The sequence below is a fragment of the Cherax quadricarinatus genome, chromosome 54 (assembly GCF_038502225.1).
Source record: "Cherax quadricarinatus isolate ZL_2023a chromosome 54, ASM3850222v1, whole genome shotgun sequence".
NCBI classification, from domain to species: domain Eukaryota; kingdom Metazoa; phylum Arthropoda; class Malacostraca; order Decapoda; family Parastacidae; genus Cherax; species Cherax quadricarinatus.
This window is the reverse complement of record NC_091345.1, coordinates 3337526-3361035: the sequence shown is the minus strand read 5'-3', so window position 1 is coordinate 3361035 and position 23510 is coordinate 3337526. Positions and strand designations below refer to the sequence as shown.

Genomic DNA, 23510 nt, shown 5'->3' with positions numbered 1-23510 from the left:
TGCTGGAAGGTGTGAATGTCTGTGCATGTGTGTGAAGGATTCACACCCATACACCTGCCTTGTCAGGAGGCGAGTGTTGGAAGAGACACACCCACCTGACGGGTGTGGAGGAACTTGTCTCCACACCTGCCTGTTGAGAACTCAGTTCCCCACACCTGCCCTGTCAGTAGGTGTGTGTGGGGGACTCACACCCCAACATCCACCTTGTCAGGAAAAGGTTGTATCATAATTTTTGGTTCTAAGACATGATAGGATTTATTTCAATTGGTTTGAAATTTTGTATTTAAACCAATCAGATTAGGCTGCAAACATATATATTTTTAAAATCTAGATATAGAGATCTTTAAAATGATGTCATTCAACATAATGGAACCAAAAAATGTATCTTATTAAGAGGCACCTTCCCAAATTTAGATTTTGGAAAACAGTAAATCTTTATGAAATCAGAATTAAAAGAGCTTTAAAATAACATGGCACTCAACACAGTGGAATAAAGAAATGCTCCACGGAGTGCTGCCCATCCCACTTTAAAATCTTGGAAAGCCATACATTTTTTGAAAATGGATATAAAAGAACTTTAAAGTGATATGCTACTCAAAATAAGTGCCAACATCACATTAAAATTTTGGATTAGTGAATAACCTAAAACCTGCTCCTTTGTACAAGGAAGCCTGTTACAAGGTTTGCTTGCACTATCTTCCATGTGCATTGAGTTATAGAAACACAAAAAGACAAACACTCACTGATACCAGAATCAGAATCATAATATTTATTTTCAAAACATTATACAGAAATAAAATATAGAGAACAGAAAAAGGGTCATAATCTGTGCAGCATTTTGGGCAAACAGACTAGACTCAAGCGTATATAAAATTTACAGTATCTAAAAAAGTCTAATTCACTATTCCCTGAGAGTCTTAAACAGTCTGTGTGAAAGGTTATGACACCGGCTGCAGGACGAAACATGTGCAGTAGATGGTTATGTTGACTTTTGTACACCAATTGCAAGTGTTGCCATGCAGGTTCAAGAGTGACCTCATCTGCCTCTATGTTGAACTCTGCACTATGATCAATAATATGCAAATAACTTACACGTAGAATGAAACTTACGATGATGTTTTAGTCCGACTTAGATCAAAGCTAGTCAATGGTCCAAGTTGGATCAAAATGTCGTCCTAAGTTTCATTCTCCCATGATCAATAATGTTCAGATGATGGTGTATGTGATGAATAATAATGTTAGAGCACAACATATCTGAGGACAGCATAGCTGTGTGAGGGTGATTTTCATCAAAAAAGGTTTGCACTTCAAGCCATTTTTTGCTGAACCAGTTTCCCCAGGTCTGGCCTCTTGCTCTTGAAGTTGATCTATCAGCTCATCAGTGGTTAGTTCTTCATTGCAAGGACTTCCCCAATTTACACTCCTCTCAGGGTTAGCCTCAAACCCTTCAAAATCCCTTTTGCAGAGTTCAAGGTTCTCTTAGTCACTCCCTCCCAAGCCTTACCTATTACACAACTGAGGATATTAAAGTGATCCTTCCAAAACTCTCAAAGCACTTTTGAAACAGAGCTTTTGTGTACAGTTTCATGGGAGGCAAAAACTTCACCTTAATGAAGGTGACCAGGGGCATTGGATGCAGTTATAGAAAAATTCCCTAGTGACCCATGCCTTACTGTTTGCCCTCCACAGCACACACAAATTATCCTTGAGGACATTCTTTTGCCTGAACGCTCTGGGAGTTTCAGAGTGATACACTAATAAAGGCTTAACTTTGCAATCACCACTAGCATTGGCACACATCAACAAAGTAAGCCTGTCTTTCATAGGCTTATGTCCTGGGAGTGCCTTTTCCTCCTGAGTAATGTAGGTCCTGCTTGGCATTTTCTTCCAGAACAGGCCTGTTTCATCACAATTAAACACTTGTTCAGGTTCCAGTCCTTCAGTTTCTATGTACTCCTTGAATTCAAGCCGCTTTGTACTGGCACTCACCATGCCGTATCACAAATGCCACTACGCTTCTTAAATTAACATTGTCCTCCTCTACCTTTATTATATTTTAAAGCTGCATTATTATACTCTTGAAGTTGCAAAGCAATACTTGCAACTGGTGTATGAATTATTCCCAAGATTTCTAGAAACTCCAAACTTTAACCATTTGTTGCAACATGTTTAAATAAACAAAAGTTTGTCCTGCAGCTGGTATCATAACTGTCTGCACAGACTTCAAAAATCTCTTTTTGCAGTTTTTTCAACATAGTGGTCATCTCCCACCAAGGTAGGGTAACCCAAAAATAGAGGAAACACATTCACAATAATTCACTTAATAGATGTCTTGCCAGAAGTGCTGGCATTACAGTTTAGATGATCCTCTGTACTGCAACATCCTCACTCCTACAAAGTGCAGATACTGTACTTCCCACCTCCACGATTCAAGTCCAGCTAAATGGTTTCCCCTTAAAGCCTTTGTAAACATTACTTTGCTGACACTCCAATAGCATACATATCAAGTCATGCACTCACTCTGATCTGACTTGCTTACACATGCCTGTTGGATATTCAAGCATCTGGCACTCAAATCCTCTTTTACCCCTTCTCTCCAACTCTTCTTAGAATGATCCTTACCCTTCCCTCCACCCCAGTTTTATATATCCTCCTCATCATCCTATTTTGCTCCATCCTCTCTAAATGATGAAACCACCTTAACAACCCCTTCTCAACTTCCTGAATTATAATTCTGGTAATCCCACACCCCAAATTCTCTGTATAGTATTCACACTGCACAGTTACTGCCCTCAAACATGACATGGCCACTACCTCAAGCCTCCTCCACTGCAACAATTATAATCCATGCCACACACCCATTAAACAGTGTTGGTACTACTATACTGTAGTACATTCCCTTGTTGCCTGCATGGATAAAATTTTTTATCAACAGAGACGCCTCAAAGCACCACTTTTTTTTTACCCTCGCCTATTCAATGATTCACCTCATCTTTTGTAGACTTATCTGCTGACAAGTCCACTCTCAAATATCTGAATACATATACTTCTTCCATCTCTCTCTCCAAGGTCATATTAGCATACAAACAAAATGTCTGGTCCAATAGCTTGTTGCATTCCAGCAGTACACCACTGGACAATGTTGTATAAACTTTATTGTGTGTCAGTGTTGTTATTTCTGAGTAGAATGTCTTGGAACATGTTGAATATGCTGAGGTTCCTGCTCTGTATTTTGTTTTTTGTTTCATATATAATTTGTGGACACATATTTAATGTGTCTTTTTCCTGCCAGACAACAAGGTTATTCAAGCAATTAAATGAAACATCAAGCAAAACTACAAATTCATGACACCAATACAAATTAGCATGCCCATGCATGACACATGGCTCTGAAGCCCATGCTTGACACATGGCCTATGATGCCCATGCTGTGAAGTAAGTCGCACCATGGTAGCAGAGCGAGTGAGGGGGTGATCGCTGAGGTCGGTGAGGAGGAGTGTGTCACAGCTGCTCTCAGGCTCACCCAGCCATCCACATCCACCATCCTCCTCCTCCTCACCCTCAAGCTCCTCCATATTACCCACAACCAAAAAATTGTTAGTATGTTACAAACAAACAGAAAACTGACTGGCTCTAAATGCCACATTGCCAATGATGTTGAAGAAAGACATAACAGAACAAGTATTTGCTTCAATGTGTCTCTTTTCTTCAGGAAATTTATTACAAGCTATATTTATTATCTTTTATTGAGATATATTTGTTTAGCTGCTAAGTCCCTGTGTGGAGGCTTCACATTTCCTGGATTAAGATACTGAGAATTCATTATAAATGAATGCAAATAAGATCACAGTAAACAGGTGATATCACAATATGCAGAACAACCACTGTGAAAAAATAGTAGAATTCCAAGCACTTTCATGATTTCTCACATTCTACTATTTTTTTCACAGTGGCTGGTCTGCATTATAAATGAATGTATGTACATAAATGGTTCAGAGAATTGACAAGTTGATAAATTAGACATGTGCAATACCTGGGTATCTTTATTGTGGAAAAATTTCATCACAAAGTCGCTTCATCAGTTCAATACAAGGAAGAATGGTGAAGATCAGAAGGAGTTAGGGGCAATCAGTCCATCAATCTTGACTCAGTCCATCAATCTGGATGCCTGAGGGACTGATTACCTCAAATTCCTTCTGTGTATATATATATATTATATTAACACATCAGTTGTCTCCCACCAAGGCAGGGTGGCCCAAAAAAGAAAAACTTTCATCACTCACTGTCTTGCCAGAGGTGCACTTACAGTGCAGTTATACAACTGCAACATTAACACCCCTCTTTCAGAGTGCAGATACTGTTCTTCCCATCTCTAGGACTCAAGTCTGACCTGCCAGTTTCCCTGATTCCCTTCATAAATGCTACCTTGCTCACACTCCAACAGCACGTCAAGTCCTCAAAACCATTTGTCTCCATTCGCTCCTATCTAACACTGTCACGCATGTTTGCTGGAAGTCCAAGCCACTCAGACATAAAACCTCCTTTACCCCCTCCTTTCCAACCTTTCCTAGGCCGACCTCTACCCTGCCTTCCCTCCACTACAGATTTATACACTCTTGAAGTCATTCTATTTTGTTCCATCCTCTCTACATGTCTGAACCATCTCAATAACCCCTCCTCCCCCTCTGGATAATAGTTTTGGTAATCCTGCACCTCCTCCTAATTTCCAAACCATGAATTCTCTGCATTATATTCACACCACACATTGCTCTCAGACATGACAACTCCACTGCCTCCAGCCTTCTCCTTGTTGCAACATTCACCACCCATATTTCACACCCATATAAGAGTGTTGGTATAACTATATTCTCATACATTCTCTTCTTTGCTTCCATGGACAAAGTTCTTTGTCTCCACAGACTCCTACGTTCACCACTCACCTTTTTCCCCTCATTAATTCTAAGATTCACCTCATCTTTCACAGACCCATCTACTGACACATCCACTCCCAAATATCTGAATATATTCACCGCCTTCATACTCTCTCCCTCCAATCTGATATCCAGTCGTTTGTCCCCTATTTTTTTGTTATCCCTATAATCTTACTCTCTTTCCTATATTCACTTTTAATTTTCTTCTTTTACATACCCTACCAAACTCATCCACCAACCTCTGCAACTTCTATTCAGAATCTCCCAAAAGCACAGTGTCATCAGCAAAAAGCAACTGTGACAACTCCCACTTTGTGCTTGATTCTTTATCTTTTAACCCCATACCTCACCAACACCCAAGCATTCACTTCTCTTACAACACCATCTTTAAGTATATTGAACAACCAAGGTCACTTCACACATCCTTGTCTAAGGCTTACTTTTACTGGAAAATAATCTCCTTCTCTCTTACATACTCTAACCTGAGCCTCACTATCCTTGTGAAAACTCTTTACTGCTTTCAGTAACCTACCTCCTATTCCATACATTTGCAACATCTGCCACACTGCTCCCCTGTCCACCCTGTCATACACCTTTTCCAAATCCATAAATGCCACAAAAACCTCTTTACCCTTATCTAAATACTATTCACTGCAAACACTTGGTCTACACACCACCCACCTTTCCTAAAGCCTCCTTGCTCATTTGCTATCCTACTCTCAATCTTACTCTTAATTTTTTATTTATTTTATTAACACATCGGCCAATTCCCACCAAGGCAGGGAGGCCCGAAAAAGAAAAACTCTTATCATCATTCACTCCATCACTGTCTTGCCAGAGGGGTGCTTTACACTACAGTTATAAAACTGCAACATTAACACACCTCCTTCAGAGTGCAGACGCTGTACTTCCCATTTTCAGGACTCAAGTCCGGCCTGCCGGTTTCCCTGAATCTCTTCATAAATGTTACTTTGCTCACACTCCAACAGCACGTCAAGTATTAAAAACCATTTGTCTCCATTCACTCATATCAAATACGCTCATGCACGCTTGCTGGAAGTCCAAGCCCCTGGCACACAAAACCTCCTTTACCCCCTCCCTCCAACCCTTCCTAGGCCAACCCCTACCCCACTTTCCCTCCACTACAAATTTATACACTCTTGAAGTCATTCAATTTTGTTCCATTCTCTCTACATGTCCGAACCACCTCAACAACCCCTTCTCAGCCCTCTGGATAATAATTTTGGTAATCCCACATCTTCTCCTAATTTCCAAACTATGAATTCTCTGCATTATACTCACACCACACATTGCCCTCAGACACGACATCTCCACTGCCTCCAGCCTTCTCCTCGCTGCAACATTCATCACCTATGCTTCACACATACAAGAGTGTTGGTACAACTATACTCTCTTACATTCCTCTCTTTGCTTCCACAGACAAAGTTCTTTGTCTCCACAGACTCCTAAGTGCACCACTTACCCTTTTCCCCTCATCAATTCTATGATTCACCTCATCCTTCATAGACCCATCTGCTGACACGTCCACTCCTAAATATTTGAATACATTCACCTCCTCCATACTCTCTCCCTCCAATCTGATATCCAATCTTTCGTCACCTAATCTTTTTATCCTCATAACCTTACTCTTTCCTATGTTCACTATTAATTTTCTTCTTTTACATACCCTACCAAATTCATCCACCAACCTCTGCAACTTCTCTTCAGAATCTCCCAAAAGCACAGTGTCATCAGCAAAGAGCAACTGTGACAACTCCCACTTTGTGTTTGATTCTTTATCTTTTAACTCCACACCTTTTGCCAAGACCCTCGCATTCACTTCTATTACAACCCCATCTATAAATATATTGAGCAACCATGGTGACATCACACATCCTTGTCTAAGGCCTACTTTTACTGGGAAATAATCTCCCTCTCTCCTACATACTCTAACCTGAGCCTCACTATCCTTGTAAAAACTCTTCACTGCTTTCATTAACCTACCTCCTATACCATACACCTGCAACATCTGCCACAGTGCCCCCCTATTCACCCTGTCATATGCCTTTTCCAAATCCATAAATTCCACAAACGGCTCTTTACCCTTATCTAAATGCTTGGTCTACAAACCGCTTACCTTTCCTAAAGCCTCCTTGTTCATCTGCTATCCTACTCTCCATCTTACTCTTAATTCTTTCAATAATAACTCTACCATACACTTTACCAGGTATACTCAACAGACTTCTTCTTCTTCTTTCTTTCAACAACCCGGCCGTATCACACCGAGGCAGGGTGGCCCAAAAAGAAAAACAAAAGTTTCTCTTTTCAAATTTAGTAATTTATGCAGGAGAAGGGGTTACTAGCCCCTTGCTCCCGGCATTTTAGTCGCCTCTTACAACACGCATGGCTTACAGGGGAAGAATTCTGTTCCACTTCCCCATGGAGATAAGAGGAAATAAACAAGAACAAGAACTAGAAAGAAAATAGCAGAAAACCCAGAGGGGTGTGTATATATATATGCTTGTACATGTATGTTTAGTGTGACCTAAGTGTAAGTAGTAGCAGCAAGACGTACCTGAAATCTTGCATGTTTATGAGACAGAAAAAAGGACACCAGCAATCCTACCATCATGTAAAATAATTACTGGCTTTCGTTTTACACTCACTTGGCAGGATGGTAGTACCTCCCTGGGCGGTTGCTGTCTACCAACCTACTACCTAGAACTCAACAGACTTCTTCCCCTATAATTTTTGCACTCTCTTTTATCCCCTTTGCCTTTATACAAAGGAACTATGCATGCTCTTTGCCAATCCCTAGGTACCTTACCCTCTTCTATACATTTATTAAATAAAAGCACCAACCACTCCAAAACTACATCCCCTCCTGCTTTTGACATTTCTATCTTTAGCCCATCAATCCCTGCTGCCTTACCCACTTTCATTCTACCCACTGCCTCACAAATTTTCTCCACACTCACAACTGGCTGTTCCTCACTCCTACAATATGTTGTTACTCCTTGCCCTATACACAAAACCACAGCTTCCTTATGTTCATCAACTCCTTCTGATCTTCACAATTCTTCTGTGTACTGGACTGATGAAGCCACTGTGACAAAATATTTCCACAATAAAGACACCCAAGTGTTGCACATATGTTTATCATAAGATAAATGTAACAGTTCAACAGAGTAATAAGAGATTGCTACTCTTTTCCATGTAAACATCTTATTACTCAGATTGGCAATCTTAAGTCTGCCAGACCTAAGATTGCCGCTGTAAGGAATAAGATGTTTGCATATAAAATGAGTAACAAGAACAACTTAGGAAACCTCATGAAACTTTTATCACAAGTATGAAAGCAGGTTAAGGTCTAGAAATTCAGCAACATTGACTGCATGGATTGTTCCCAAAATTAAGTAGTATTAAGGGTGAGATAATTGGTAATCATCCAAGTGAAGACCTTTTTTTAGTTCATTGTTAAGGGTGCTTACTGTCAAGGATTTACAATTGGGTCATGTTGTGACAAACCCATCACAAACTGAAAAATCGTTAAGTTGTATATGAATATATGCTAAATATATAAGTAAATAAATAACTACTATCACTGAATGAGTAAATAAACAAATAATTACTATAACTAAATACCAAAATTGAAAAGTAAATAAATGAATACAAGTTACAGACTTGCCACCTTCATACTGGGTAATTTTCTAAAGTTTCATTTCCAAAGTAATTGTTTTTGCACCATTTTAAAGTTAAAATATCATTATTCGAATCATCATAAGTTGAGGAGCACCTGTACTTGTATGTGTGCTCTCTAAGGTCACAGTAATTTTGCTTGAGTAGGAAAATATTATAGCCAATAGTAGTAAAACCTTTCTGCACAATAATAAGAAGTCCAATAAGATGCTCATTTCTGTCAAGTGCAATATAAACTGAGTGAGTGCACTCCCATGTTCACTACATAAACTGAGTGAGTGCACTCCTATGTTCACTATGCTGCACTGCAAAGATGAAACCCACTTCAAAGGGCTAAGTCCTGAGAGACTGGGCAAACATTCACATGAGTTTCACTTTGGCATTTCTTAGAGTTTTTATAATCTAAGATGAATCTTGGACCTAAGTGACAGTACCTTACATTTGTTAAGACTCCTCTATTACCTCAAGATGGGTAATGATATCTATTACATAAGAGATAAGTAACACTATGATAGTATTTTATGATCTAACCTGGAATGGAAACATTACTGGTAACTGACATGAAACTTTTTATGAACCTGATTTATTGCTTAGAGAACAAACAAGTTTAGCTTCCAGTATTTCAACTTACATACAAGTTATTTGTAACCCTGAAACTATTATCCTTCAAAAAATGATAGGAAGAAGAATAGTTATATGCCACTTCAGAGCAGCAATAGTAAAACAATTGATAGGGTGACCCAAAAAGAAAGAAAAACCCCCAAAAAAGGAAAAAAACTTTCATCATCATTCAACACTTTCACCATCACTCATACATAATCACTGTCTTTGCAAAGGCGCTCAGATACAACAGCTTAGACGTTCCTCTGAACTGCCAATATCCCTAACCCCTCCTTTAAAGTGCAGACATTGTACTTCCCATTTCCAGGACTCAAGTCTGGTTAACCACTTTCCCTGAATCCTTTCACAAAATATTACCCTGCTCACACTCCAACAGCTCATCAGGTCCCAAAAACCATTCTTCACCATTCACCCCTATCTAACACGCTCACGTATGCTTGCTGGAAGCCAAGCCCCTCGCCCACAAAACCTCCTTTACTCCCTCCCTCCAACCTTTTCGGGGACAACCCCTACATCGCCTTCCTTCCCCAACAGATTTATACGCTCTCCAAGTCATTCTATTTTGTTGCATTCTCTCTAAATGACCAAACCACCTCAACAGTCCCTCTTCTACCCTCTGATTAATACTTTTAGTAGCTCCACACCTACTAATTTCCACACTCCGAGCTCTCTGCATAATATTTACACCATACACTGCGCTTAGACACGACATCTCTGCCTCCAGCCACCTCCTCACTGCAACATTTACAACTCATGCTTCACAGCCATAAAAGAGTGTTGGTACCACAATACTCTCATACATTCCTTTCTTTGCCTCCATGGATACCATTGTCTCCACAGATACCTCAATGTACCATTCACCTTTTTTTCTTCATCAATTCTATGGTTTACCTCATCCTTCATAAACTCATCCACTGACGAGTCAACTCCCAAATATCTGAAAACATTCACTTCCTCCATACTCCCTCCCTCCAATGTAATATTCAATTTTTCTTTATCTAAATCATTTGATACCCTCATCACCTTACTCTTATCTATATTCACTTTCAACCCTTTACACAGTTTCTTTTAAAGATCACAATAAGTTGAAACATAAGTTGGGGCCCCTACTCTTACCTTGTCTGAAATCTTAAGATCTTGTATGGTGGGCAGTGTGTGGTTTTCTGTTGGAGGTTGTATACCAGTGCCCTGTGGGAGTGGGGCAGCCACGTTGCCTGTAGCTAAGGGGTCGTCTTCTCCAACTCCCCGTGGTGGTACTAGAGACGTTGGTGACACTGGACCAACGAGATCTCCATTAGCTGTCGCTGCTGTAGTTAACTCATTCAGTTGCTGAGTGGTAGGATGGGCCGATTCCTTTTCTGTCATCGTCTCCAGTACTAAAAATGAATAATATTTTCATGTAAATTATTATTTAGCAAAATGAATGAACATAGTGTTTTATGTATTTATCCATATCACATTATGCATATGTTATCTATTCTGTACTTATAAACATATTAGAAAGAAACCACAAATGTTGAGTTTATGTTTTCTTTAACCCTTTCAGGGTCGCCAGGCCCTCTCCAAGACTTGTTCTGAGGGTCGCCAAATTAAAAAAAAAAAAAAAAAAAAAAAAAAATTATGAAAAGATAGAGAATCTTTTCCTGATCATAATGACACCAAAAGTATGAAATTTGATGGAAAACTTACGGAATTATGTTCTCGTGAAGTTAGCGGTCTCGACAATGTTTACGCATCGGCGATTTTGCCCACTTTGAGCTCTATTTTCGGCCAATTCCAGTGTACTAGTCGACAAAAATCATAACTATTTCACTAGAACTCCATTTTTTCTATTGAATGAGTACAAGAAACCACCCATTTACCAATTTCAACTATCCAATAAAGTGGTCAGAATTTAGCAATTTTGTCAATTTCACACAAATTTCAAAAGATGCCAATTTCCGAATAGGGTCCAGAATAAACAAGACAGACATTCCTGGCACTAAAATAACATTTCCTCTGTTCATTTGTCACATCCCCACGCCCCTCTTACATTCTTTTGCTTTCCACTTTGAATTTTTATTCTCACAAAAAATAGAAGATTTACTGTTATGCAGACTACTGCATTAGTGTAAAAATGGTATAAATAATATCAGCACACTTCTGAAAGAATATCAGACTCACCAGTTGACGTGTATTGGATGCGTAGCATGATTTGTTTACTTTTGAACTTGGGTAAAAATCAAACATTTCTGCTACTTTGAGCTCAATTTCAAGGTACTTTTCATTGTAAAACCAGTCAAAATCATCTCAATTTCTGTAAAATGTCTTCCATTCTATAAAATGAGACCAGGAAACCTAGAATACAACAATAAATACCATATGAAAATACAGTGCAAATTCGCTGTTTTAATCCAAAAACACAAAGTTTTTTTTTCTCATTACGCACTTGTGCTGCAGGATTTTTTTTATATTGTGCACGTTGACCACATAGACCCATTCTTTCATATGTATGCCTACCAGCTTTCTCTCACTAGATTTGAGGGCGCTAGAATTTAGGCATACAAGTACATCAAAAACCCTGGTGCGTAAGCCATACTAGTACATCCGAAACCCTGAAAGGGTTAAGTCCCTCACTCTTCAAAGAAGGAGTGGGGTGGGGGTACTTTGATGCCAGAGGGGAATCTTGATCCAAGGAACTGGAGTTACTCTCAATTTCCTTGGACTGAACCTGATTACCCATTATTCTCAGGCTCTGTATGATGCTACATGCTCAGTAATTTCCCATGATTATGATAATAATATCTTAATAACAATTTGGGATTTTATAATTCTTGAGTGCTTGTTCTTTCTTCAGAAGTGCTCAATAACTTCGATAAAAAAAAGAATACTAAAGTTTAAATCAAAGAGTTACAGTATGATCACCAGGATGGTAAGCTCTATTAAAAGAGATGTGTTTTAAAATCAGTTTTAACAGACAAAAGTAATCTTTTTGCAGTCTGAGAGAGTCATAAGAAAAGGTTCTTTCTGCAGATAATTTCTCCCCAACAGTGTGAGGCTCAGTCACTCAAAAAGGGTCCACAAAAAGGTACAAGCACATTAGCATGATACTTAAGTTCATTAAATATTTTTTCTTTTTTCTTACAAGCTGGCTGTCTCCCACTGAGGTAGGATGACCCAAAAAAGAAACACTTTCACCATCATTCACACTATCACTGTCTTGCCTGAGATGTGCAGATACAACTACATGATACAGCTGATACAGACCTAGATGACATCACTGACACAGTATATAGAAAGTCCCTGGTTATGCAGAGCATTTCTTGCAACTTAGGGGTTAATCTTGTTCCCCAGAATGCCACCTACAACAATCAGCACCTAATTACTGCTAAGTGAATAGGGACAGTCACTGTCATTCATTCAATCATTGTTTCATCAGAAGTGGACTGACATGACGGTTCAGATGACCCTCTGAACTTTAACACCCCTTCTTCAGAAATAACATCCCAACCCTTCCTTCAGAGTACAGGATTCCCACCTCCTTCAGAGTGTAGCACTGTACTTCCTAACTCCAGTATGATAATAACCCCAACCATCCTTCAGAGTGTAGGCACTGTTTCCCACCTCCAGAACTGCAACTTCCCAATCATTGTACTTCCCACCTTCAGAAGTCATGTCCAGCTAACCAGTTTTCCTGAATCCCACATGAAAACTACTGTGTGAGAAAATACAGTTGGAGTTGTCACCAGCAACACACATCAGTGCTTTACTCAAATACTACTCTGGCAAATGTCATTACAGACAACTGATGTATGGACTGTGAAATGCTATAATAAGCATTTCAAACATATGTTTAAATCAAAACTGGGACAAGAGCATGACATACATTTTACCCCCAAAATATCTACCTGAAATAAAAAGTCTACAAATTGGTACAAAATAACCAGAGCAAAGCAACAGGAGTTCTGAAGAAGGTTTAAAATTGTTTTTGTTGAATGATAGAAGGAAGAGTGCAGACTGCTGGACTGGAATCCAAGAGGAAGGTGGCTGTGCTACCTCTACTTAACACTACAAATTATAGGAAAAGATGAAATGTAAAGGTGGGAGAGAATGAGTAGAGCTCTGCTGCTGTAGGTACACACACTATATGGTGATCCTAAGTAATCTCACACACACACAGTTTCTATACACAGCTTTAACAAGAGGTCCAATAAGGCTCTCAATGCCAGGACAGAGTGAACCCAGTAGTGATTGGGGAAGAGATGAGGCCAGGAGCTGAGACTCGACCCCTACAACAACATATCGGTGGGAGACGACCGACTTGTTGAAAAAAAAAAAAAATGTATAGACTACACAAACATAACATACATAGCTTTAAGAAGAGTTACGATAAAGCTCATGGAGCAGGGAGAGAGTGGACCTAGTAGTAACCAGTGAAGAGGCAGGACCAGGAGCTGTGAATTGATCCTTGCAACCACAAATAGGTGAGTACACCAGTGCATGCATGCACACACAGAAGACAGCAGACAGAATACAGCCAAGGGGGCCAAAGACTACAAACCTCACTCAAGGAAAAGGTTTTGGGGTGAGTATAATATAGAACATATCTCCTGAGGTGCACATCAACCACATAACTGCTGCAGCATATGGGTGACTAGCAAACCTAAGAATAGCTTTCTGATATCTCAGTAAGGAGTCGTTCAGGACTCTGTATACCGTGAATGTCAGACCTATATTAGAGTATACAGCACCAGTTTGGAACCCACACCTGCACAAGCACATCAGGAAATTAGAGAAGATGCAAAGGTTTGCAACGAGACTAGTTCTGGAGCTAAGAGGCATGTTCTACAAGGAGAGATTAAGGGAAACTGACCTCATGACACTGGAGGACAGAGGGGACAGGGGGACATGATAACAACATATAAAATACCGAGAGGAATTGACAAGATGGACAGAGATAAGATATTCCAGAAATGGGACACAGTGACAAGGGGTCACAGTTGGAAGTTGAAAACTCAGATGAGTCACAGAGATGTTAGGAAGTATTTCTTTGTCACAAAGTTGTCAGGAAGTGGAATAGTCTGAAAAGTGAGATGGTGGAGGCAGGATCCATACATAGCTTTAAGAAGGGGTATGATAAAGCTCAAAGTCCAGGGAGTGAGTGACCCAGTAGCGACCAGTGAAGAGGCGGGGCCAGGAGCTTTGAATCAAACCCTGCAACCACAACTGGGTGAGTACAATAAGGTGAGTACAAATACACGCACACCAGTGTGCATGCACACATGCACACACACACACACACATGCAGGAGAGCTGTGAATCGATCCATGCAACCACAAATAGGTGAGTGTACACATACACAAATATGCACGCATGTACACCTATACGTGAACACACACATCTTACTAGGCATGGCAGCTAGGGTAGCAGTCTTGGTGCCAGGCTGTGCAGGCTGTGCCGGGAGAGCTCCCTCCATGCTCCTTTGTCCTCGAGTTGATTCCGTCGAGGGTTGGCGCAAAAGACCTCTCTTGCCACGCCGACTCAGAGACTTGTTGATGGTGCCGTAGTCTGTAGGCAGGTTGGCTAAGGAGTGGAACACCTGTCGCTTGCGTATGATTGTGTACACCAAATTGCTGTTACCTGTTGAGATAATTATAACAATACAAGCCCCCTGAAACAATAATTATAACAATAAAAACCACCTGTCATTAATGCCACCTGTCAACAATGTCAGTTAAGCTACAAAAACAGTATGAGGGAGAGAGAAAAATGTGTGTATTCTTTATGCACTGTGGGTCAGTTGGTAGTGCCATCGGCTCACAAACTAAGGGTCTGTGGTTCAATCCCTGGCACAGGTGGAGTGGGCAACTTTTGTTACACCTGTTGTCCCTATTTCCCTAGCAGTGAGTAGGTAGCTAGGTGTTAGGTGACTGTTGTGGTTCACACCCCAGGGGGGCATTTTATAATTAGATACAGCTGGGCCTTTGTGGCATGCAAAGAGTACATTATAATTTATCTGATGTAGTATGTCACATACCCATAGTCATATATATATATTTTTTCAACAAGTTGGCCATCTCCCACCTAGGCAGGGGTGACTCAAAAAGAAAGAAAATCCCCAAAACGAAAATACTTTCAGCATCATTCAACACTTTCACCTCACTCACTCACACACACACACACACACACACACACACACACACACACACACACACACACACACACACACACACACACAAACACACACACACATACAAACACACACAAACACACACACAAATACACACACACACACACACACACACACACACACACACACACACACACACACACACACACACACACACACACACACACACACAAACACACACACACATACAAACACACACAAACACACACACAAATACACACACACACACACACACACACACACACACACACACACACACACACACACACACACACACACACACACACACACACACACACTCGTGGAGGAGTCACGCGGTTTGAGCTCGTGTTTTGGTGGTAATTTCTGACTGTGCCATAAGGAATAGAGTGGGGGATATAGGCGTGTGCACGCATAAGAGTGCATATAATCACTTAAGCCCCGAAAAAAGGAAATATAAGTGATCACAAAAAAGAAAACAAAGGAAATAGTGACTGTTTAGTGGGGGCCGTTGGAAGGGTGAACGGTTGTGTCAGGCCTAAACAGTGTTGCCATAATAACGCAGTGGGGTATTTTGAAGAATAAGTGCGACTCAAGACCAGGGAGATAAGAGATATATATAGATGTGTCAGTAAATACAGTGAGTGAGTGAAAAAAATTAGAAGAGCTAGAGACTATAGTGCATACAGGAAGTTAGTGGAAAAATTACCGAGAAGCATCAAACTTCTTCAACTTCTGGGACAGGACAGACCCGCAACGTTACTCCACTGCCAGCCGCAAGTAATATTCACCTAGTTTGAGTTGCATGGGGTCAATAGTACCTGTCTCTAGCTGGAATTGGGGGTCACTCTCCTCGAGCTATCAGAATTAGAATAAGCAGCATTTACTGGCATTTAATAGAATTTAGAGGTAGCGGCATATAGGCGAAGCCTAGTGTATTTATTTTTGAACGTAATTTTAAACGCATAAGACAGTACAGTGGGAACCAAGAGATCGGGTACATATACAATACATATGTAGTACATACGTGGGAAATAAGGACTGTTTACATAAACATATGCACACACACTAGGTGAGGACAGCTCTGCTGTTAGGCACTTGAATAGCTGTAGCACACATGCACACACACACACACACACACACACACACACACACACACACACACACACACACACATATACAGGATTTTACACCTTCCTGTGAAGTGACCCTATAATCCTTCCTTTCCCCCCCATCTCTCTTCCTCTCTCTCTCTCTCTTTCTCTCTCCCCCTTTCTCTCTCTCTCTTTCTCTCTCCCCCTTTCTCTCTCTCTCTCTCTCTCTTTCTCTCTCCCCCTTTCTCTTTCTCTCCCCCTTTCTCTTTCTCTCTCCCCCTTTCTCTCTCTCTTTCTTTTTCTCTCTCTCCCCCCCTTTCTCTCCCCCTTTCTCTTTCTCTCTCCCCCTTTCTCTCTCTCTTTCTCTCTCTCTCTCTCTCCCCCTTTCTCTTTTTTTTTTTACACAGGGTTTGACAGGTTAAGGATCCCTAGCTTTATTGACAGCTATTTACAGGTTAAGGATTCCTAACTTTATTGGCAAGCTAAGAGCTGTTACCTACATCAGCTCATTTGAAAGCATTTTTATTGTTATGAGACATACAAGTAGGGAACAGGATGAAGTTGGAGCCATCTGTGGGCCAGCATTTTCATTTGATCAACTGACTTTATCTCGTTGACATCATTATGCTGTACGAATGTGTTCCATACTCGAGTCATCCTGGGTATGTATGATCTCAGATGGAGTGATGTTCTGGAGAAGGGTACAGCCAGAGTGAAGTTGCTGCTTTCTGCCCGTCTTGTGGCATAAAAGCTTGTTTCACGCTCTCTCTCTCTTTCTCTTTCTCTCTCCCCCTTTCTCTCTCTCTCTCTTTCTCTCTCCCCCTTTCTCTCTCTCTCTCTCTCTCTCTCTCTCTCCCCCTTTCTCTCTCTCTCTCTCTTTCTCCCCCTTTCTCTCTCTCTCTCTCTTTCTCTCTCCCCCTTTCTCTCTTTCTTTCTCTCTCCCCCTTTCTCTCTCTCTCTCTTTCTCTCTCCCCCTTTCTCTCTCTCTCTTTCTCTCTCCCCCTTTCTCTCTCTCTCTCTCTCTTTCTCCCCCTTTCTCTCTCTCTCTCTCTCTCCCCCTTTCTCTCTCTCTCTCTCTTTCTCTCTCCCCCTTTCTCTTTCTCTCCCCCTTTCTCTCTCTCTCTCTCTCCCTCTTCCTCTCTCTCCCTCTTCCTCTCTCTCTCCCTCTTCCTCTCTCTCTCCCTCTTCCTCTCTCTCTCCCTCTTCCTCTCTCTCTCCCTCTTCCTCTCTCTCTCTCTCTTCCTCTCTCTCTCCCTCTCTCTCTTCCTCTCTTACTCTCTCTTCTTCTTTTATCTCTCTCTCTCTTCCCTTGTCACTCCCCCCTCTCTCTTACCTTTTCCCTCTCTCTCACTTTCTCCCCCTTTTTCCCTTCTTTTCCCCTCCTTCTAGGCTCCCCTTCTCTCTCTCCCTATCTCTCACTCTCTCCCCCTTTTTCTTTTTCTCTTTCTCTCTCTCTTTCACAAAAAAAAAAAAAAAAAAAAAAAATGGTTGGGACTTGCAGGAATCAGGGATCAGATGACAATGGTACTGGTAGGGAGGAATGGATGGAGGAACAGTGGAAAAGGATAGAGCAAGAATGGGAGAGAAAATTAGGAGAGCTTTCTGAAAAAATGGAGAAAGAGCTCTCTGTGAAATGGGAAAAGAGGTTGGAGAAGGAGATGAAGAATTGGGAGGCAAAAGTCGAAACTGCAGTAGCCAGGGTAAAGGTCCTAGAATTTGAGGTAAACAGGCTGAAGCAAGTCTCAGAGGCAGTGACCAGAGAAGACACACAGGAAGGAAGGAGATATGAATTATGCTAAGGTCATATCAGCCTGCAAAGAAGGGCCAGGGAGTGGAAGGGAAGAGCAGATGGGTGCAGATGGAGAGGGAGATAGGTCGAATGCTGAGGCACAACCATGCTACCAAGAGCCACTGGAAAAATCAAGGGAGAAAATGATCACATACAGACAGGAACCAGAGTCACAGAGGAAGAGGCAATGGGAGAAGGAAAGGGCAAAATCAGTGATTATCCATGGGCTTCGGGAGAGAGAGGAAAGGACACACACTGACAGACGGCAGGAAGAAAGAAAGGAGATTGAGAAAATCATCACGGAAATAGGGGGAGAAGACATGGATGAGATTGTAAATTTTCAGAGAATAGGGGGGTACTTGAAGGGGAGAAACCGACCGATCAAGCTGATTCTCAGGACAGAAACAGTGCGGAACAGGATCCTCCAAGAGAAACCACGGTTGAAAAGCTCGGAAGAGTACGAGAAGGCGTTCCTAGACAGAGACAGAACACAAACAGAGAGACAGCAGCTGAGGGAGAGGACAAAAAAGCAAAAGGAGCTAGGAAAGGAGACAAGGATGGAACCAGCAAAGGTCAGTCAGAGCAGAACAGAGCAGAGCAGCAAGTGTATTTATGTAAGTGCGTTTGTACGTGTATGTTTGGGGGTCTGAAATGGACTAATCTACTTCACAATATTCCTTATGGGAATAAATTCGGTCAGTACTGGCACCTGAACATACTTATGGAGTGAAAAAATATCGTTAACCGGGGGTCCACTGTTTATATATATATATATCTTTCATTCTTTCAACACACCGGCTGTATCCCACCGAGGCGGGGTGGCCCAAAAGAAAAAACGAAAGTTTCTCCTTTTACATTTAGTAATATATACAGGAGAAGGGGTTACTATCCCCTTGCTCCCGGCATTTTAGTCACCTCTTACAACACGCATGGCTTACGGAGGAAGAATTCTGTTCCACTTCCCCATGGAGGTAAGAGGAAATAAACAAGAACAAGAACTAGTAAGAAAATAGAAGAAAACCCAGAGGGGCATGTGTATATACACCTACCATCCGACTTACGACCGAGTTCGGTTCCGAGAAACAGGTCGTAAGTCAAAATGGTCGTAAGTCGAACTTTACTACTGAATATCAACAAAATATTTTTGTAATGACTTTATTTTATTGTTTTATTTTGGTATTTCATGTTTTACTTTACTTTTTATGCTGTTAGTACTGTATTTTATACTGTAAGGTTTCAGATAAACACTGTGTACAACACAAATAGTTGTTTATTTCCCAGAAATTTGGCATAAAAAACACGGTCGTAAGTCGAGTGGTCGTAAGTCGAGCAGGTCGTAAGTCGGATGGTAGGTGTATATGCTTGTACATGTATGTGTAGTGTGACCTAAGTGTAAGTAGAAGTAGCAAGATGTACCTGAAACCTTGCATGTTTATGAGACAGATAAATGGACACCAGCAATCCCACCATCATGTAAAACAATTACAGGCTTTCGTTTTACACTCACTTGGCAGGACGGTAGTACCTCCCTGGGGCGGTTGATGAATAAATGATAAATAAGAGTGAATGGAGACAAATGGTTTTTGGGACCTGACGAGCTGATGAAGTGTGAGCAGGGTAACATTTTGTGAAGGGTTTCAGGGAAACTGATTAGCCAGACCTGAGTCCTGGAAATGGGAAGTACAATGCCTACACTTTTAAGGAGGGATTTGGGATACTGGCAGTTTGGAGGGATGTCTAAGCTATTGTATCTGAGTGCTTCTGCAAAGACAGTGATTATGTATGAGTGATGGTGAAAGTGTTTAATGATGATGAAAGTTTTTTCTTTCTTTCTTTCTGGGCCCGGTGGTCTGGTGGCTAAAGCTCCCGCTTCACACACGGAGGGCCCGGGTTCGATTCCCGGCGGGTGGAAATTTCGACACGTTTCCTTACACCTATTGTCCTGTTCACCTAGCAGCAAATAGGTACCTGGGTGTTAGTCGACTGGTGTGGGTCGCATCCTGGGGGACAAGATTAAGGACCCCAATGGAAATAAGTTAGACAGTCCTCGATGACACACTGACTTTCTTGGGTTATCCTGGGTGGCTAACCCTCCGGGGTTAAAAATCCGAACAAAATCTTATCTTATCTTATCTTATCACCCTGCCTTGGTGGGAAATGGGTGTGTTAAAAAAAAAATGACAATTTTATCCCGATACATGTTTGTGCAAAGGAGTGTAACAATTTGGTGAACATGCCAAAAACTTTTATATGCAGAATATTTTGGCAATTTTGTGCGCTTTGGAAAAAAATATCGAAAAATTATGGAAATTGAGTTATTCATATAGAAAAATAGCTTAACTCTTTGGCAACACAATGGTACAAGAATCAATGTTCTAAGACGTTTCTACAAGAAATTATACTCATTTATATCAGGTATGGTGACGGCGGTGTGGGCAGCACGTCTGCTGTCAGCCCATATATTTTTTTGGAATTTTTTCCTTGTTTTTTATCACTTGTTCTTGCATTATTCTTTCTAATATAATAATTGACTATTTGGCATCATATAAGAGTAGATGGAGCTTATCAGTAGACTTCCAGCCAATCAGGAAGCACCTGGGAAAACCGGCAGTATTCCCGCTCCAGAGATAGCCAGGTGAAATTACTTCATTATTACGCTTATATCAACTCTATGGCTTATTTATCAATCAGAATTGATCTAATATGATATAATAAACACTATAAATAACATACAAACACGTTATATACTCTAGACTGAATAAAATAGGCCATAATATGGCGAGAGTCCACCAGCAATTTTCTATATAAAATTGCTACCCCTTGTCTCCATGTCGTACTATTTGGTCTTTGAGTAAGAGAAAACGGTGTTTTGAAGAGGATAACTGCACTAGAACACCAGTTTACTAAGGAAAACACCCAAACAAACACGATTTTCACGAGAATTTTTTTTTTTCGAGACGGCGGGCCGGCCGGCGTTCCAGGCCAATATCTCGGAAGTAACTTATTCACTTATTTCGCTTTACTTCGCCATTATTAATGATTGTATTGAAATTATTTTCACAGACAATATAAAACAAAGTGTGTTTGAATATTCATGGGACATTTTTTTGGAATATCTAAAATGTTTTTTATTTTGTGGGGGGTAAAAGGCTGATATTTTGGTGAATGCCAAAAAGTCTATCAAATGTATTTTTTTTACAGATATATTAGATGAAATGGCAGTGTTTAAAAGTCATGTAAGATGTATTCTAACAGTTGGGATTGCCGGAAGTGCCACTCATATTGCCAATTTGTCAGAAATGCTGCCATATATCAAAAGTCAGTAAATATTTTTTTCTCTGTTGTTTGTTGGCCAATCATACTGAAACTTTGTCACATTCTTCTACATATGCACCTCTAAAAGTACAACAAAAATAAAAGAAATCGATTGAAAAATAAAAAAGTTGGCTGAAATTTGGGGGTCCCGCGTTAAGATTAATAAGGCAACAACAGTGCTGTAATTGTACATATGGTCATTAGGTGAGTTACAGTGAATACAAGAAAATTGAATATTCAACTAGTGCACACTATATGGCTTTAATAAGTTTGGTAGAGCAGAATTACAGTTGTGACATAGTATATAAAAAATACAGTATTACAATTTAGCACAATTTAAAACAATGAAGTTGAAACAATTATAAGTATGAAGTAATGATTAAATAGTTGAGCAATCATGAAGCACAATATACAATAATGAAACTGAAACAATTTTAAGTTTGAAGTAAATGATCTAATAGTTGAGCAGTCATAAATTATTTAGGAGTTTTTTGAGTAATTGGTAGGTGTTAGGTATATGTGTGTCTGGTTAATTTTGGGCGATGAGGTGATTTCTAAGTAGGACCTTAAATTGATTTGCAGACAGGGGCCTTTTAGTGTATTCTGGCAATGAATTCTAGATCTTTGTGCCCTTTATGTGCATAACATTTTTGCATAGGGAAAGATGGACACGAGGGATATCAAAGAGTGATTTGTGCCTTGTGTTATGCCTGTGTGTTCTGTTGTAGTTATCAAGGAGGAGTTTGAGAGGAGGGTTAATATTTGAGTATAATGCTCTGTGTATGTAGTAGGCACAATAATAAGTGTGGATGTTTTGTATATTAGGCAAGTTAAGGCTCTTAAAAAGCAGTGGAGTGTGCTGTCTAGTGAAGGAGTTGGTAATGAATCAATGCCGGTTTCCAAGTGATAATTTTTTGGCCAACTTCAACACACCATAAAATTATAAGTTACAATTAGATTCTGCTCATTTTAAGTCTTATTCAATTCATAAGAAATACGCTCTCCTAGTCTGTAAGAATTTTTACTTCAAAATCTTGCCCCTCCCCTTCCCCCTAATACATACACAGGAAATTTAATTGTACCAATTTCTAAATCACTTAGAGAATTTAAAATAATACTTCTTTTTCTTCTTCTTTCTTTCAACACACTGGCCTTATCCCACTGAGGCAGGGTGGCCCAAAAAGAAAAGCAAAAATTTCTCTTTATAAATTTAGTAGTGTATACAGGAAAAGGGGTTACTAGCCCCTTGCTCCCAGCATTTTAGTTGCCTCTTACAACACGCATGGCTTAAGGTGGAAGAATTCTATTCCACTTCCCCATGGAGATAAGATGAAATAAACAAGAACAAGAGCTAGTAAGAAAATGGAAGAAAACATAAAGGGTTGTGTCTATATATGCTTGTACATGCATGCGTAATGTGACCTAAGTAGAAGTAGCAAGATGTACCTTTAATCTTGCATGTTTATGAGACAGAAAGAAGACACCAGCAATCCTACCATCATGTACAACAATTACAGGACGGTAGTACCTCCCTGGGCGGATGCTGTCTACCAACCTACTACCTAGGTTAAAATAATACTGTCATGCACAAATAACCCACATGTAAACCATACCCCCGGCCGGGATTGAACCCGCGGTCATAGAGTCTCAAAACTCCAGCCCGTCGCGTTAGCCACTAGACCAGCTAGCCACAATAAGATTCATCCAACTAGGTATATTTCTACACCATTGGAAGGTTAGCACAGGCACCTATGCTATCGTGTCATTACGATTTCTTGAGTCAAGTCAACCCACATGTAAGTTTCTTTCTCCTTTGTGTGGATTATTTGTGTATTTTTCTAGACACTGTATTGTGCCTTTTTATTCTTTAACCCGTAAAGGGTCCAAGCAGATCTACGTTCACGTGTGTAGTG

At 40.5% G+C, this 23510-nt stretch overlaps 1 protein-coding gene across 2 annotated transcripts in view; it reads right to left on the bottom strand.

Annotated features, from left to right (window-relative positions):
• The window catches only part of LOC128699115 (protein HID1), an 85891-nt gene that overhangs the window by 21492 nt on the left and 40889 nt on the right, over positions 1 to 23510 (bottom strand). The window contains exons 12-14 of one of the 2 annotated variants that reach the window (XM_070096533.1): positions 14637 to 14870; positions 10368 to 10627; positions 3447 to 3569 (exon numbers count right to left, since the gene is read on the bottom strand). In XM_070096533.1, the coding sequence (XP_069952634.1) occupies positions 3447 to 3569; positions 10368 to 10627; positions 14637 to 14870 (617 nt within the window). The remainder of the gene's footprint in view (positions 1 to 3446; positions 3570 to 10367; positions 10628 to 14636; positions 14871 to 23510) is intronic. The other variant, XM_070096534.1, reaches the window with a different exon arrangement.